The sequence below is a fragment of the Oncorhynchus nerka genome, linkage group LG10, assembly GCF_034236695.1.
Source record: "Oncorhynchus nerka isolate Pitt River linkage group LG10, Oner_Uvic_2.0, whole genome shotgun sequence".
NCBI classification, from domain to species: domain Eukaryota; kingdom Metazoa; phylum Chordata; class Actinopteri; order Salmoniformes; family Salmonidae; genus Oncorhynchus; species Oncorhynchus nerka.
Genome location: NC_088405.1, coordinates 33,439,704 through 33,456,045, shown reverse-complemented (window position 1 = coordinate 33,456,045; position 16,342 = coordinate 33,439,704). Strand labels below are relative to the sequence as shown.

The 16,342-nt window shown below is 43.6% G+C and overlaps 2 protein-coding genes and 1 pseudogene across 3 annotated transcripts; all 3 read right to left on the bottom strand.

Annotated features, from left to right (window-relative positions):
* Window positions 1–620: 620 nt before the first annotated feature.
* calhm2.1 (calcium homeostasis modulator family member 2, tandem duplicate 1) lies at window positions 621–2,879 on the bottom strand. Its single transcript, XM_029671939.2, has 3 exons — window positions 2,673–2,879; window positions 1,710–2,338; window positions 621–1,480 (listed from the first exon to the last, which is right to left on the bottom strand). Exons 2-3 carry the CDS (start codon window positions 2,253–2,255, stop codon window positions 1,067–1,069), a joined length of 960 nt encoding a protein of 319 aa, XP_029527799.1. The 5' UTR covers window positions 2,256–2,338; window positions 2,673–2,879; the 3' UTR covers window positions 621–1,066.
* A 173-nt stretch (window positions 2,880–3,052) lies between these two features.
* On the bottom strand, window positions 3,053–4,923 carry LOC135573679 (calcium homeostasis modulator protein 3-like; annotated as a pseudogene).
* Window positions 4,924–6,056: 1,133 nt separating this feature from the next.
* LOC115135180 (lymphocyte-specific helicase-like) lies at window positions 6,057–15,686 on the bottom strand. Of its 2 annotated transcripts, none has more exons than XM_029669593.2 (23): window positions 15,529–15,686; window positions 15,180–15,280; window positions 13,594–13,715; window positions 13,367–13,489; window positions 11,877–11,915; window positions 11,750–11,774; window positions 11,570–11,631; window positions 11,432–11,473; window positions 11,072–11,296; window positions 10,805–10,987; window positions 10,497–10,640; window positions 10,181–10,377; window positions 9,978–10,074; window positions 9,720–9,881; window positions 9,435–9,577; window positions 9,054–9,198; window positions 8,762–8,845; window positions 8,522–8,641; window positions 8,280–8,396; window positions 8,004–8,163; window positions 7,186–7,282; window positions 7,003–7,079; window positions 6,057–6,781 (listed from the first exon to the last, which is right to left on the bottom strand). In XM_029669593.2, the coding sequence occupies exons 1-23, from the start codon at window positions 15,534–15,536 to the stop codon at window positions 6,690–6,692; spliced, it is 2,565 nt and encodes an 854-aa protein (XP_029525453.1). In that variant the 5' UTR covers window positions 15,537–15,686; the 3' UTR covers window positions 6,057–6,689. The 2 variants fall into 2 exon arrangements, with proteins under 2 accessions (XP_029525453.1, XP_029525454.1); XM_029669594.2 differs by having other exon boundaries at window positions 13,594–13,712.
* Between the last annotated feature and the right edge of the window lie 656 nt (window positions 15,687–16,342).

The following is a 16,342-nucleotide window of genomic DNA, read 5'->3' as shown; positions in this document are numbered from 1 at the left end:
CGGCTTCTAGACCAGGGATGGGCCGGGGGTGGGGAGGGCATATGGGTACTCAGCCCCGCGAGCAACTGAGGCCTCTCATGATGAGTTCAGATACAGATAAGTACAGATAAGCAGACAATCAGATGGGTTTGACAGTCGGACAATCAGGCAGCCAGTGAATCTGATAGTCAGAGAGACAAGCAGATAAACACACACACACACACACACACACACACACACACACACACACACACACACACACACACACACACACACACACACACACACACACACACACACACACACAGAGAGAGAGAGAGACAGAGACAGAGACAGAGACAGAGACAGAGACAGACACAGACACAGACAGATTTAGCGACTATCTTAAAGATACCCAGGATGACAGGCATAATAGGTCGTTTTTATGGAAAATTACGAAGAAAAAAGCAACAGAACTGAATCCTGACAGAGAAAACGGTGCTCTGTCTACCAGCTGATGTTTGGAAGTGCAGGATGTTACAGTAACAGGCCATCTAGTCTGAGAGCTTGTCTCTTATTGAGAGGGAGGGTAAAACACCTCCATAAAATGTTCTGTTAAACATGGACCCTGAACTAGACACAATAAGCATATGAACACAAACTCCGAAAAAATACTTTGGACTATCGTCCTTTATCAACCATTACAACCATGTGAAAACTGGAAGAGAGCAGAAGTAAATGGGGAACAATGACAGTGTAACGTTGGGAACATTAGTTCAATCCATATTTGAGTCCATTCCAATTTACTTCCAATAGATATCAGGTGCCATCACTAGCCGAAGGGTGTAATAAATACAAATGTGGGATAATACAAGTAAAAGACTAATCTACCTAGGTCAGTGTTCTTCAACCCTGGTCCTGGGGACACATCAGGTGGACATGCTTTTGCTCCAGCCCTGTGCTTACACACCTGATTCTTTCAACTAATCAAGGACTTGACTATTAAGTTAATTAGTTGAATGTGTCAGTGCTGGGCTGGAACAAAAGCCTGCACTCCCAGTGGGTTCCCAGGATCATGGCTGAAGAACACTGGGGTGTCCAGTGCCAGTCAGCTCAGAGTGTCCATCTCTTTCTCCATGGCGTCTATGTTGTTCTCCACACTGTACTGGGCCCACTTGTTGAGGCGGCTATAGAGGGGCAATCCCTTTTTCTCTCTGTACAAGCAGATCCCAGTGATCCGGTTCCACTCTGTACTAGAGATGGGGCTGGCATTCTGGTGCTCCTCCAGCTGCTGTTTCTCCTCTTTCTCCAGGGCCACGAAGCCAAAGTAGCTCTTAACACTCTCAACAGCCAGGATACGGGAGTGCACGTCGGCCGTGCGCTGGAAGAGGTCGTGCTCGTTGGAGCGGAACTGGGACCAGTACGCCTCCTGTTGGTAGCCCAGGGGAGAGCAGCAGCGCTTCATACACAGCAGGAGGAACAGAACCACTGCCATCCCCGCCACCATCAGCCACCCTAGCAGCTGAAAGAAACAACACCATGACAAATCCCCACAGGAAGAGAAGCCGAATTAACCAAGAAACAAATTCAGGAAACACAAGGGCAGTGATAAGCCATTTAATGTAATGACACTGTGATAAATAATTTGCATTTGTACTTCCTCTTTCCACCAGCTATAATGCCACAAACATAGTGTTATCATACACACAGGAAAAGAAAATGGAATAGTGGATTTAGATCAAATTAAATACCTGAGACTCGTACTTCAGCCGGCGTTCAATCTCCGCCCAAAAGCCCTGCATCTCCTGTGGGACCGTGGACTTACAGGGAAACCTGGCCATGACCTCTAACCCCTGTCCAGAGGGAAAACCTTCCAAGGTTGAAGGGTCCACAAACTCACTGAGGGCACAGACATAGGCCTCCCCACGTAGCAGTGAGATGACAGCCCACGTCACTGGAGCCACGGCCGCTCTGCCAATGATAGTGCCCAGGACGGCGAAGGCAGCCGCCCCCGATAGTTTCCGGCACCTCCTGAGGCGGCACTCAGACACCAGATCCCAGGTACTCTTATTCAGCATGATGCCAACGAGGTAGAATGCCAGGGCGGGCACCCCGATGGCTGCCAGGCCATAGAGATAGTTCCGCCCGGAGGAGCACGGGCAGTCGAAGGCAAATATGTTGTACATGGTCTGACTGGCCACCGTGCCCAGGGCTATCAGGCCATTGAAGATCATTACGTCCTTGCTCTTGAAGAAGAGCGAGACAAACTTGAAGTTCTCTGTGATGAGAGCAGCCATTTTGAAATGTTTGGTGTGTTGTCTGACACTGGAGAGCAATGGAGGGTTTTCCTATTTTGGAGCTTGCACACTGGGGAGTCACGCTATAGAAAGTGAGGGAGACACATGAGATCTTTGTCATCTGAGCTGCCCGGTAAGATAATATGGCGATAAGAGCATTCTATGCACTGGTAATTGAGGCTGCAACAACTGGGAATGCCTACTTAATTGACTAATGGATTTAATTTTATCGAAGAACATAAAATTATGTTTATACATGTATTTCCTGGTAAACTGACGCAGATCAACTGCATAACTTTAGCATTGGTTCATACTAGCACATTCTGTGTGGAGCTAAAGCCTTAACAGAAGCCATGTGATTCCACAGGAAAAGAACAGAGAAGAAAATCTGGAATCAATGAAGTCATGCAAACTTACATTCTATAGCCGGGAGATAGGATATTTGAGGTACATTCTTTTGTGTAGAACGGTTTGAAAAACAAAATCTGTGAGTAAAAGCAAAAATGGGTATATGATTTCCTAAAGTACCAAAGAGTCCATGCTGGTAGGTTCGGGGGGAGAAACATTCCTCTTCGTGTGTGTTGTCTGGGGTCTGGGCATGTTCAGTGACTCATCGTCGGGAACTGCCCTCCGGTTTCCTCTTTCTTTTTTGAACTGAAAACACATGTTGAATGATCACAGAGCAACATGGTGGCTGCAAGCTGACTACTATCTCAGAGCAACTGACTACATCTAAGAAACTACACATAAAATATAAACAATTGCACTTTATTTTACAGTACAGACATGACCAGTTGTTTACCAAAACACATGTATGGTAATTACACAGTAGTAACCAGTGAATTACTTTGGGATTCATTAAATCTATCACCATTAGTACCAGGTACCTTTTGAACAATAACTAGCATAATTTAAAGTGTTGAATAACTCAGTCCATCTCTAATTTGCATCTGTCTGATATCCATGGAGTTGAGCAGTATGTAAAATGAACTATGCAGAACAAGTCAGTCTAAATCCCAGCACATTCCAATACCCCCAGGCACATAGTTTCTAGGTACACTCTATATTATGCAGCCCATGGAAAACAGTAATAAGCGAATCAGTACTATTTACACAATCACACACACATCTAAACGTCTGAGTAGAGGGTTTTTCCATTGTCGTCCTCCCAGGTGACACACACTCTAGGCCTGTAGGCCATTCTAGTGACATCCAGCTCAGGTTTACACTGGAACCATGTTTGAAGCAGCTGATCCATCTGTTCTTGCTGGGTAATCCCATGGAGTCTCTCCTCCTCCTCTTCCACCATATCTTCTTTCGTCCTGTACCTGACTTCGGGTGAGAGAGGCAGTCCTCGCACTGCGTCTTCCCGCATGCCCTCGAAATACTGCACCACGCACTTGCGGGCAAAACCGCAGCACGCACGTCTAGTCGAAGGGCTTCTGCTCGATGTCTAGGTAGTTGCTCCAGTAGCGTGCCCGAAGGTTGGTGGCATGGTCATTGAAGCAGGGCTTGATGAGACGGCCCAGTGCACCCAAAATAATGAAGAAGAGGAGGATAGACCATCCAATCGCCTGTCAGGGAAGTATAGTATAAAGCGTTAGCATTCGGAATAGAGAATGGAGGACGATTGTTTTGGACACCCCTGCATTAGGAGTAGGATTTGAGTGTACAAGTGACTAACAAAACCCTACCTACCTGAACAGTGCAACCACATTTTTGCCGATTTGAATATTAAACCCATCAACTCAAATACGCAAAGTAAAGACATGAGTTTCAGGGTTACTTTAAAATGGGAGTACACTCACTTGGGAGTAGCGGCGCACGTATCGTGAAACAGCTTTACGGAATGTGATATTCCTGAAGACCAAGTCCTCCTCGCAAGACACCTTGGCCATGAGCTAGACCAGGTCCAGGCCAGTGTTGTCGGGCATGCCTGTGGAAAAATAGAGTACAACTAAGTTAAAGTTAGTGTTTGAGTCCAAGTTAGAATGTTACAAGACTAGACAAGACTAGTTTTACTCTGGGTGAGGGCTTGGGTCAAAGTCAGAGTTGGAGATACAGTCTGCTATTAGTTAAGGTTATACTGTCATTAAAAGGTGTTGTGGTTATATTTACCAGAGAACGGCTTGGGGTCTACACTCATGCCAAAAGCACAGATGAAGATCTTCCCATCCAGCAGAGTGACCAGAATCCACACCATTGGCGCCAGTAGAGCCCTATGCATCATGGCAGAGAACATGTACTTGGAGAGGGTTATAACATCCCAATAATTACAGGAAGTAGTTGTAGTTGTTGGACTAAAAGCTGTGATGATAGTGGTAATGGTGGTAGTAAACACAGGAACATGAGGTGGTTTGACAGCAGCACTTGAAAACTCACTTGACAATGGCATGATCTTTGCTTCTCTTCCCAATGGGTCTCAACCATTCTTCCATCATGATTCCCGTGTGTCGATTGACCAAGATTCCCAGGAAGAAGAATATTAAAGGTGGGACAAACATCACCCCCAGTGCGTAGAGTTTGTTATATTGTGGAATACAGGGGCAGTTGAAGTCAAATCTGGTTTAGAGGTTCACACTGATTAGGGCCAGTACGATGCAGATCAGGGCCAGTACGATGCAGGGTTGGACTGAAAATACTGCAGAACTAACTTCAGACATTCCATGGTTTAGTTAGACCGGAGTCTTATGGAACACGTATGACAATGATCCAGTAAAGTTACTGTACAAAAGTAACTGTAACTGTAAACACCTTATTTTAAAAACAAGTAGGAAAGATTTGCCCTACCACAAAATAGTCCTTACTAAAGAATCAGCTGAATTCCAGTGTTGAAACAAAATGTTACTGCCGTACTAGTATTTTTCGGTGCTTTTTTAGAGGTAGTCTTACAAGTCCGAGCAGAGAAGTTGAAAATGCACCAGCCAGGTTAGTGTCCTCTTTGACCACACCCCAGTAATGTGTGTGCAAGGCTGAGCACCCTGACACCAGAGGCTTTAGGAGAGAATGGAGGATGTGCTCACTAGCTCCTACTGAGCAGGTGCAAGCGAATTCAACACTGTTTAACAATTACTGACTTTTGAATGACAGAATGTGCTTTTAATGACTGCTGTACTCATCAGATCCAGTATTTTCCAGTGGTGTAAAGTACTTAAGTAAAAATACTTTAAAGTAGTACTTAAGTCATATCTGTACTTTACTATTTATATTTGACGTTCACTACAATCCTAATGAAAATAATGTACTTTTTATTCATGCACTTATCCCTGCTCTGATCTTGCGGCCTCATTAAAAACAAATGCTTCGTTTGTAAAGATGTCTGAGTGTTGGAGAGTACCCCTGGCTATCTGTACATTAAAATAAGATAATGGTGCCATCTGGTTAGGCTAATATAAGGAATTTGAAATGTATACCTTGACTTTTGATACGTGAAGTATATTTAAAACCAAATAATCTTATTATTAAAGTAGTATTTTCCTGGATGACTCACTTTTACTTGAGTCATTTTCAAAGGTGTTTACTTTTACTCAAGTATGACAAAGGAGTACTTTTTCCATCACTGGTCTTTTCTATAGCTGTTTTACTCTGATTAAGTATGTGAACTGTTTGGTGGGTCACTTATTGATCCCCAACCATTACATATGTATCAAACATTGTTTTCATACATGTGAAAACATGCATAACCTTTTCAAAAGGCACATTAATCTTTTTTGGCACATGCCTACTGACACAGACCGTCTGTACGTAAGCAGCACTACGTTCCACTATTATAAGGAATAGAACTCACATGACCATAACACATTCAGGTGATACAGTTTATTTTTTAAAGGGGTTGCATACAAAACAATTAAAAGGGAATGGTCTCAGCTTGTAAAGAAATACCTTTCCTTACATAAAAGTGCTTGGAGTTCTGGTCCAACATACAGTATCAATTAACCCATTTAGTGAACTGAACAAGATATGAGTACAGCATTTACTTTAGCATGTATTGTGAAAAGTAATTGGTTCCAATGCAAAAGTGTTTGTTTTTTTAACAAAAAAATGACTTCCAAGTAAATGAATCACTGCACCTAAAGTGGTTAAAAAAAGTCCAGAGTATCCAACTCTACAACAATAATAACAATGGCAGGTAAGAAAGATGTCAAAGCTGTTAGAATACTTTAGTTTCAGTCTCCCTGGTTACAGACTCCACTATAACCAACAGCATTTGACAAACTCTACAACAAAAATAAACTTCAACAAAAAGGCAGTTAATAACAGACGCATAAACTTTACAATGAAATACACTTTCTTCAAGTATAAAAACAGTTGTTTTAGGAGGACGGCTTGAGTAAGTCTTCTGGTTTCAGTATTATAACCAACAGCAGCGTTGTGGACCCTTAGGATCTAGCTCAAGATCTTTTTGGTTATGCCTTTAGGAGTAGCTCGTCTTCTTCAAACTCTGGTCAAGTTGATCTCAGATGATTCCTTGGCTTCGATAACCTTGAAGACTCCAACCTTCTGTTTTGAGCTCCTCTTGGCCTTGTCTGGAAGGAGCCAAATGATTACATTTCATACAATTGAGCCCAAACAAAAGCTAGGTTTATAATGACAACAGATGTTGAGGGTTCGTCAGGGGGCCATTCTACAGGGGATGGCACCGGAGCTCTACAGTGGTAAAGCATGCCGACAAAGGACACAGGATCTGAGTATTCTAGAAAGCACCACGACATCCCATTCCATGACAGGTGTTTTTAATCGAACTCACCTAGTAGGTCACTGCGGTCCAGCAGAAACTCCAGGTCCTCGTCACTAATGACCTTCCCCGTGATGCTTTTCACCTCCCTGAGAAAGACGGTCATTAGATAACAATAGACTTTGACCAACTTACTATGCATTTGACATTTCCTCTAGTGAGTTTCATAATGAACATTGATCGACAATCTCGTACTTCTCGTAATCTCTTGCGCTGAGAAGATCCATCAGCTCAGACACATCAACACAGCTCTTGGTCTGTTTGAGCTCAGCTTTTCCTCCTTTGAATTTGTCTGAAGATAAGAACATTTTTAAAAAAGGTACCAAAATATGAACACATGCACCTAATATTTTTTTTTTTTTAAAGCTACAATACTCAGTTCTGAAATATTTAGCGTCTCTACTGCAGGGAGGGAGGGGCAACTGATGGGGTTGGGGGCCGCCAATAAAGATCTGAACTACTCATGAGCGGCAGCAGTGGCTCGTGGGTCTGCATACTCACATGTGCAGTCAGAGCCGGCCCTAGCATTTGGGGTGCCCATAGCAAAATTGTTGCCCGCCCACCCCTTGTTAGCAAAACATTTTAGCAGCCCCTCTTGACAGCAGATAAACATTAAGTTTGAGTTAATTTCCTGCAATTCTACAAATTTTGTCATAGGGTGGAAAAATTACATCTGAGTGAGTGTGACTAACCAAATCAATGTGGGCCCCCTGGTCAGTATTCAACCATGACTACTAGAAGTTCAGAGATGGCTAGACTAATTTACCAACCTAAAAAATGTTCGCTGACAAGGGTGAGTGACCGTTAGTGACTGACAAGAGAAACTGCTGATTCAAAACAACATTTCCAAATTGCACCATGTGTATTCTACCATTTTAACTTTGTCCATGGGCCTACAAAAAGGGGGCCAGGCCACCAGTTGCCCATCCCTGCTTTAATACATCTTTAATTCATGTGGGTTTTAGATTTCCCTCAATGTAATAGTTGTGTCCTGGATGTGGTACTCTACGCACTCTTGTGAATGACCATCTTCTCCAGTTTCCTCTTGGCTGAGGCTCTCTCCAGGATCTTCTGGTCGATGGTGTTGGCAGTGACCAGGCGATACACCACCACTGGTTTGGTCTGCCCGATGCGGTGGCACCTATCCTGGGCCTGCAGGTCTGCCTGGGGGTTCTGACAGAAGAAGAGTCCATTCATTATCGTATGGAAACAAGACCAGTAGGTACCAAACAAATAGTAGTAGGCAACGTTTGTTGCGCTCATCCAGAGAGCATGAGTTCTACACCTACCCAGTCACTGTCAAAGATGATGACCGTGTCAGCAGCAGTCAGGTTGATGCCCAGGCCACCTGCTCTGGTGCTCAGTAGAAAGAGGAACACCTCTGGGTCAGACGAGAACTTTGTCATCTGCAAAGAAAATATGGAGGGATAGTTGCACAGCACAAGAAAGGAGAGAGATGATTATAAGAGCTGTAGGACTGCTTCATGGCAGAGTGCTTTAAGGGTAATTCCTTTGTGGGGAGTAGACTCACGTTCTCCTCTCTGTCGGCATAAGCCATTGTCCCGTCCAGTCGGCTGTACTGGTAACCACGCAGGTAGCAGTAGTCCATTAGGATATCCAAAATGGACGTCATCTGGCTGAAAATCAGCACCTGTTTGTCCGCAATGTCGAGTCAGAAGTGGTCACAAACATCTCTCAATAAATACATATTCAAGCAAAAAAGGTTGGGGTATTAAAATCCCAACACTTGACACAGAATTTGTCAGTTTACCTTGTGTCCCCTCCTCTTCAGCTCTGGCAGCATTCTGTCTAGAATGAGGAACTTCCCAGAGGTCTGCACCAGTTGCTCATCAATCTGCAGGGGAAAGTGATTTGAAGGTGAAACAAGACAATGCATTTACAAATGAGCTACACCAGATGACAGTCCAACTCCCAACGCGCTGACAAAAGCCTCTACTTAGCTGCGATGAGAAGTCATGAATGCACCCACAACATTCATTGGCCGTGTCATTTAGAAAAATAATTTTGTGCCAGTAGCCATTGAAATCCAGCAGGGCCTTTACCTTGAACCCCTGAGTGGCTGGGTCCAGTGGGTACTCTATGAGGTAGGGGTGGTTACAGCACCTCTTCAGCAGCATGAGGATGTTCTGCAGTTTCAGGTTGATCTGGGAGTCCAGGGGCATCTGCACGTCCACCACCGGGGCGGGGCTGGAGAGGAGCGATACGTTACACCACAGCGGGGGCAAATGGCAAACTCTAGTCTTTATGGTTAATTTATATTAAGAGGTGACATTAAAATGCAGTTGACATTCACAAAAAATGTAGAAATTACACAGACTTGATAAACTACAATTGATATGACCATAACAATATAATCATCCCATTTATGGGCACAGCATAGTTTGCGTCACACAGAACACTACCATAGTAGAGGAGATTCTGACCTCAGCTCTGCTTCCTTCTGAACCCTCTCCAGGTATTTCTCCAGGTCATAGGGCGTGTCACCATCAGTCTCTTTGTAGTCCACAGGCCTCCTGGTCCTGCGCTTAGGCCTGCCGTCGGTCGTCAGCACCACTGGGGCCTCCCCCTGAAAGGGGACACGTCTCTTAGAAACATCTTTCAAAACAAAGCACGGCCTCAGAAGTCTGCAATATTTATTTTCCATTCTATACCCTTGTTTTTCTATAGTATAACCATATGACAGTGTAGCAGTGAACTGAAGGTCTTACCTTCTCCTGGCCCAGCATTTTGGCAATGGTCTTGTTGACCACAGCAGTGTAAAAAGACTCCTGTTTGGCAGTGAGTGGGGCGTACACAACAATCTCTTTCTTGGGCGGCACCTCCAACGTCACGTCAGACTTCAGTCGTCGTAGCAGGAACGGTGTCAGAATCTGCAGATGAAAGAGAGTTTATGGACAATCTCCCTAAAGGTTTAACCATTTAACCTTCCCCAGTGAATTGCAGAGCTAGTCAGTCAGAGGGCGTACCTGGTGGAGCATGTGCAGGATGTTCTGCTCTCGTTCGTTAGCCACAACTTGTTTTGCATTTGATCCAATGGTGTCGATGTCAAACCACGACTCAAAGCTGTAGAGATAAGTAAAGTGCAATTAAGTTTACAAGGCAAAATAAAAACATTCTGTATAGTCCCATTCCAACAGTAGAGGCAAACATAGACAGACATGTCCCTTACCTCTTGAGGTCGTCAAAGACCTCAGGCAGGAGGAAGTTGAGCAGCGACCAGAGCTCAGCCAGGTTGTTCTGCAGCGGCGTGCCTGTCAGGAGCAGTTTGTTGTCCGTGGGCAGCATCTTGAGTTCCCTCACCAGTCGGCAGTTCAGGTTTTTGATCCTGTGGCCCTCGTCCACGATCAGGTACTTCCACTGGAAGCGCTAGGGAGGAACAGCAGAAGGCGGTTATCAGTGAGATGCTGAATGGGTTAAATAGGTTGCACAACTTTAATACATGCAACTTTTACAGCTTACATGATGAGTAGGGGAGTTGGGCCTACCTGCAGAAACTTCCTGTCTATCATGGCAATCTCAAAGGAGGTGACCACCACAGGGCACATGTTGTGAGGCCCCTGGGGCTTACGAATCTGCTTTAACAACGACATCCTCTCCTTAGCAGGCCCATGGTACAGCTGTACGGACACCTTACCATTCAAGATGAACAAGGAATTGAACAGTGAAATATATATATATATATTTTTTTAAACAGTAATTGATCGGTGATGCACATGACATTCAATTGCACAACTTCTGTAATACTTTGAGTTTTTTTTTTAGGGAGGAGTGTTTTTGTTGTTGTTTTTTTTACCTCTGGAGTGAAGCGCTTGAACTCATTGATCCAGTTGGGCAGAGTGGACAAGGGGGCCACTACCAAGAAGGGTCCCAGCACCTTTCTCTCCAGCATCATTGCCACGTGGGCGATGCACTGGATGGTCTTCCCCAGACCCATCTCATCTGCCAGGATCCCATTAATACCATTCTCCCACAACATCTGGAGAAAACAAAATACACACCAAGGTTATAATGAAATATCTCTATGATCAAACAAAATGGGCATAATCAACAGCCCACTTACCCTGAGCCACTCTACGCCCTCTATCTGGTACGACCTCATGACTCCCCCAGTGAAGAGCAGGGGCTGCTGGGCGGGCACGGCCTGCCCGTTCACTTTCCTGTCTGGGTCCAGCAGTTGTTTGGCATTGTCTCTCACAGCCTCCGACAGACGGCCCTTGATGTCAGCATTTGAGTCACTCATCTTTTCAATGTCCGCCGCTTCTAGCTTCTTCTTCCCAAGGACCTCCTGTTATTCACGGACAGATATATTGGCATTAGAGCATCTGGGACTCATCAACACTCTCCCAAGTTCTTGAGTCTAAGAGTAACAATCAGTTTTTAAAAAAATGCTCATTGCGGTGTATAAACAAAAGGCCTTTACCTCATCCTCCACTTTAGGTTTCTTGGCCTTGGACATAATTTCCTGAAACAAAAAAAGGATGACATATGCAACAAAAAAGGTTGAATAGCATGAAATAGGCATTCGTCTACATTTCAAAAAGAGACGGTCACCTCTTACCTCTTTAGACATGACATCAGCGATTTTGTAATCTTCCTCCCTCTCCCTTTTCTTTCTTTCAACTGAAAAAACAGAAAGACAAATTCTGTTGGATATCGTCAATATAAAATTGTTTTTCGACATCAACTAGAGGATTTCAATGGTCATGATGCAAAGTAACAGGACACAAGTGCTGCCTACCTCTTCCAGTCTTTTTGCCAGTGCCCTGTGGCAAGAAAATGTTAAATGTTTAGTGATTAAGGAGCTGCTGGCAGCAATAAATCACAGAAACATAACAAAAACACACAGGAATGGAAAACTCACTCACCTTGTGTGTCTTTTCCAGTCTCTCTTTCTTCAGTATTTCCTGGGTATATAGGGAAAATGTACTGTTAAACACTGCTTTTTCAAATACTATTCAGACTACTTGGGTAGATATACAGTACCAGTCAAAAGTCTGGACACCTACTCAAGGGTTTCTTTATATTGTAGAATAATAGCAACAACATCAAAACTATGAAATAACACATGACAAGAACAGCTCAAATAAGCAAAGAGAAAGGACAGTCCATCATTACTGTAAGACATGAAGGTCAGTCAATCTGGAACATTTCAAGAACTTTGAAAGTTTCTTCAGGTGCAGTCGCAAAAACCATCAAGCGCTATGATGACTCTCACAAGGACTGCTACAGGAAAGGAAGACCCAGAGTTACCTCTGCTGAAGAGGACAAGTTCATTAGTTAACTGCACCTCAGATTGCAGCCCAAATAAATGCTTCAGAGTTCAAGTAACAGACACATCTCAACATCAACTGTTCAGAGGAGAACGTGTGAATCAGGCCTTCATGGTCAAATTGCTGCAAACCACTATAGGACACCAATAAGAAGAAGAGACTTGCTTGGGCCAAGAAACACAGGCAGAGGACATCAGACTGGTGGAAATCTGTTCTTTGGTCGAATGAGCCCAAATTTGAGATTTTTGGTGAGACGGTGAACGGATGATCTCCACGTGTGATTCCCACCGTGAAGCATGTAGGAGGAGGCGTGATGGTGCTTTGCTGGTGACACTGTCAGTAATTTATTTAGAATTCAAGGCACACTTAACCAGCATGGCTACCACAGCGATACACCATCCCATCTGGTTTGCGCTTAAGTGGGATATCGTTTGTTTTTCAACAGGACACTGACCCAACACACCTCCAGGGTGTGTAAGGGCTATTTGACCAAGGAGAGTGATTGATTGCTGCATCAGATGACCTGGCCTCCACAATCACACAACCTCAACCCAATTGAGATGGTTTGGGATGAGTTGGAATGAAGGAAAAGCAGCCTTCAAGACTGTTGGAAAAGCATTCCAGGTGAAGCTGGTTGAGAGAATGTGCAAAGCTGTCGTCAAGGCTAATTTGAAGAATCTCAAATTTTGGTTTAAACACTTTTTTGGTTACTACATGATTCCATGTGTTATTTCATAGATTTGATGTCTTCACTATTATTCTACGTTGTAGAATATAGTAAAAATAAAGAACCTTTGAATGAGTAGGTGTGTCTAAACTTTTGACTGGTACTGTATGCGTTTCCATGCATTTTTCAGACAATCGCAAGAGTTGGAAAGCAATTACTCCCCAAAGGAGGCCTGGAAACAGCAAAGCTAAGGAGCTTAGGTAGTGACTGCCTAGATTCATGTTCTCATTTGTATTTGTTCACCTGTAACTCATTAGCTGTAACATGATCAAATCACATCTATGGATAGGTAGTAGTTGTACAATGAGCTGTGCAAGGGGTACTTCTAATATTCCACTCCACTGGTATTAGGACTTACCTCCTGCTGCTGTTGCTCCATCTTGGTAAGAAGGAATTTGGAATAGATGTTACTTTTCTCCAGCAAGTGTTGCAGCCTCTTGAAGCGAATGTCATGAGATTCCTTCTCCCGAGCTTCTCGAGCCTTGGGGGGAAAAAAAGAGGGTAATGTTGGCCATTGAAAACATTACATTATCCCAACAACATCACTACAGTTATTCAGACTGTTTTTCAACAACAAAAACTAACCTTTTTCATTATCTCCTCTTCTTGTTTCTCTCCTTTCTCCATCAATTGTTTCTCCTCTTCCTCCATCTCTTTTGTGATGACAACTGCAGACACTACATCTTCAGCTTCCACACTTGCAGCTGCTGAGATGTTATATGGTTAACATACAATACATGACCAAAAGTATGTGGACACCTGCTCGCATAACATCTCATTCCAAAATCCTGGGCATTAATATGGAGTTGGTCCCCCTTTGCTGCTATAACAGCCTCCACTCTTCTGGGAAGGCTTTCCAATAGATGTTGTAAAATTGCGGGGACTTGCTTCCATTCAGCCACAAGAGCATTAGAGAGGTCGGCAATGACGTTGGCCCATTAAGCCTGGCATGCAGTCAGCGTTCCAATTGATCCAAAAGGTGTTCGATGGGGTTGTGGTCAGGGCTCTGTGCAGGCCAGTCAAGTTCTTCCACATGATAGACAAACCATTTCTGTATGGACCTCGCTTTGTGCACGGGGCATTGTCATGCTGAAACAGGAAAGGGCCTTCCCCAAACTGTTGGCACAAAACACAGAATCGTCTAGAATGTCCCACTGCACTGGTAACCCCTGTATATAGACTTATTTTTATCTTTGTTTATTTAGTAAATATTTTCTTAACACTATTTCTTGAACTGCATTGTTGGTTAAGGGCTTGTATGTAAGCATTTCACGGTAAGGTCTACACCTACTGTACTCGGCACGTGACAAATAACATTTGATTTGGAATGTCATTGTATGCTATAGCATTCAGATTCCCCTTCACTGCAACTAAGGAGCCTCGGCCGAACCATGAAAAGCAGCCCCAGACCATTATTCCTCCACCACCAAACTTCAGTTGGCACTATCCATTGGGGCAGGTAGCGTTTTCCTGGCATCTGCCAAACCCAGATTCGAATGGCGGACTGCCAGATGAAGAGTGATTCATCACTCCACTGCTCCAGAGTCCAATGGCGGCGTGCTTTACACCACTCCAGCCGAAGCTTGGCATTGCGCATGGTGATCTTAGGCTTGTGCATGCCTCCTTTGCCATGGAAACACCTCCTTTGACAAGCTCCCGACAAACAGTTATTAAGCTGAAGTTGCTTCCAGAGGCGGTTTGGAACTCGGTAGTGAGTGTTGCAACCGAGGACAGGTGTTTTTTGTTTTTTTACACACTTCAGCACTCTGTGGTTCCGTACCTGTGAGCTTGTGTGGCCTTACCACTTCACATCTGAGAAGTTGTTGCTCCTACCCTTTTCCACTTCACAATAACAGCACTTACAGTTGACCAGGGCAAAACATTTGACGAACTGAATTGGTGGCATCCTATGATGGTGCCACATTGAAAGTCACAGCTATTCACTAAGGCCATTCTACTACCAATGTTGAGTCTATAGAGATTGCACGGCTGTGTGCTCGATTTTATACCCCTGTCAGCAAAGGGTCATTTGAAGGGGTGTCCAGATACTTTTCTATATATATCGTATATGGTTATAATTTATATGAAAGGAAGAATTGCCAACCTCTAAGGGTAGTAGCTACTACAAGTTAGTAAGCCACGGATGGCCAATAATGAGTGTCTTCACTTACCATTTTCAGGCAAAGTCTCCTCCATAGCTGTACCCAGCGGTTCTTCAGATTCGTTAGGCTTTGGACAATTAGGAGACATGCTTCGGGTTTCTTCCTTTACGCTGTTGAGTAAATATTACATGAATGGGAGTGAGACAAATAACCGTGCATGTGTAAACTGTGTGGCAAGTAAACAGTTCAGCTAGCTAGCTAGCCTTGAAGCTACGAAACACTACACTAACGTTACCGACATCATAGCGATTTAACGTTAGCTAGCTAGTGCTACTAACGTTAACGTTAGCCTAGCCCTAGGTTAAATCTAACGGTAGCTGCATGCACAAAGACCGTTTTGAAACAATACAGGACTTACCAACTCATATTGGGAAAACCTTCCAAACTAGATATGTAGCAAAATAAACTATTTCCCCGGGATATTTATTTTAGGAAGAACTAGCTAGATATAGCAAGTTATACAAAGAAGTTACACAAGCATGCAGCAGTCTGTCTGTGTGATGACTGACTGTAGAATTAAGGAGGTGGGGCTTCATGATTTCGCGCCAAAGAGGATGAAACTAATGTTAAAGACAGGGGGATCTGATATATTGAAAATCCAACAGTGTTTCTATTTTTGGTTTGCAGAACATCGAAAGAGGGAAGACTTGATTATATGATCACGAGTAAGATCATATTACATTTTCACTCACAATAAAATTGTTCAGAATTGAGATATGAAATCGCTTCATGAAACATTTACCCCTTAGGATCATATATCTAAAATCCAATGCATTAATATGTCCCGCGAACTTTGACACGACTGACCAACGATACCGGTTCCGCAGAGTACGGTCAAAGTTTTTTTTAAATACCTAACCCATTGTTCTATCTGCAGTGGCGCCCCCAGAAATGTTTAATAGTGGTGGCCAGATGGGGCCACTGAAAATCTTGGGGTGGCACACCAAAACCAAAAGCCATAAATGAATTTCACAGCAATTCTATTATGCTGTTGTAGTATATAGGCTAGTTGAAAACTATGTCAATATGAGAGTTAAGGAATGAATACTGATATACTTTGGTTTCTTATTTTACAGTTAATGTTTAAAAAGTTAAAAAACATCACACAGAGGCCAATACTGCTTTATTATTTTCAATACAGCTTTATTTAGGTGTTTTGTAAACAAAAATAT

What these genes read in the sequence shown, in the direction of transcription:
- calhm2.1 (XM_029671939.2), bottom strand. Translation starts at nt 2,255, where the DNA reads ATGGCTGCTCTCATCACAGAGAACTTCAAGTTTGTCTCGCTCTTCTTC. An exon ending in GGCTGAAGTACGAGTCTCAG is followed by an intron (nt 1,481 to 1,709) that starts GTATTTAATTTG and finishes TGTTTCTTTCAG; the next exon opens with CTGCTAGGGTGGCTGATGGT.
- LOC115135180 (XM_029669593.2), bottom strand. An exon ending in CTGATGTCATGTCTAAAGAG is followed by an intron (nt 11,474 to 11,569) that starts GTAAGAGGTGAC and finishes TTTTTGTTTCAG; the next exon opens with GAAATTATGTCCAAGGCCAA. An exon ending in TCAAGCGCTTCACTCCAGAG is followed by an intron (nt 10,641 to 10,804) that starts GTAAAAAAAACA and finishes TTGAATGGTAAG; the next exon opens with GTGTCCGTACAGCTGTACCA.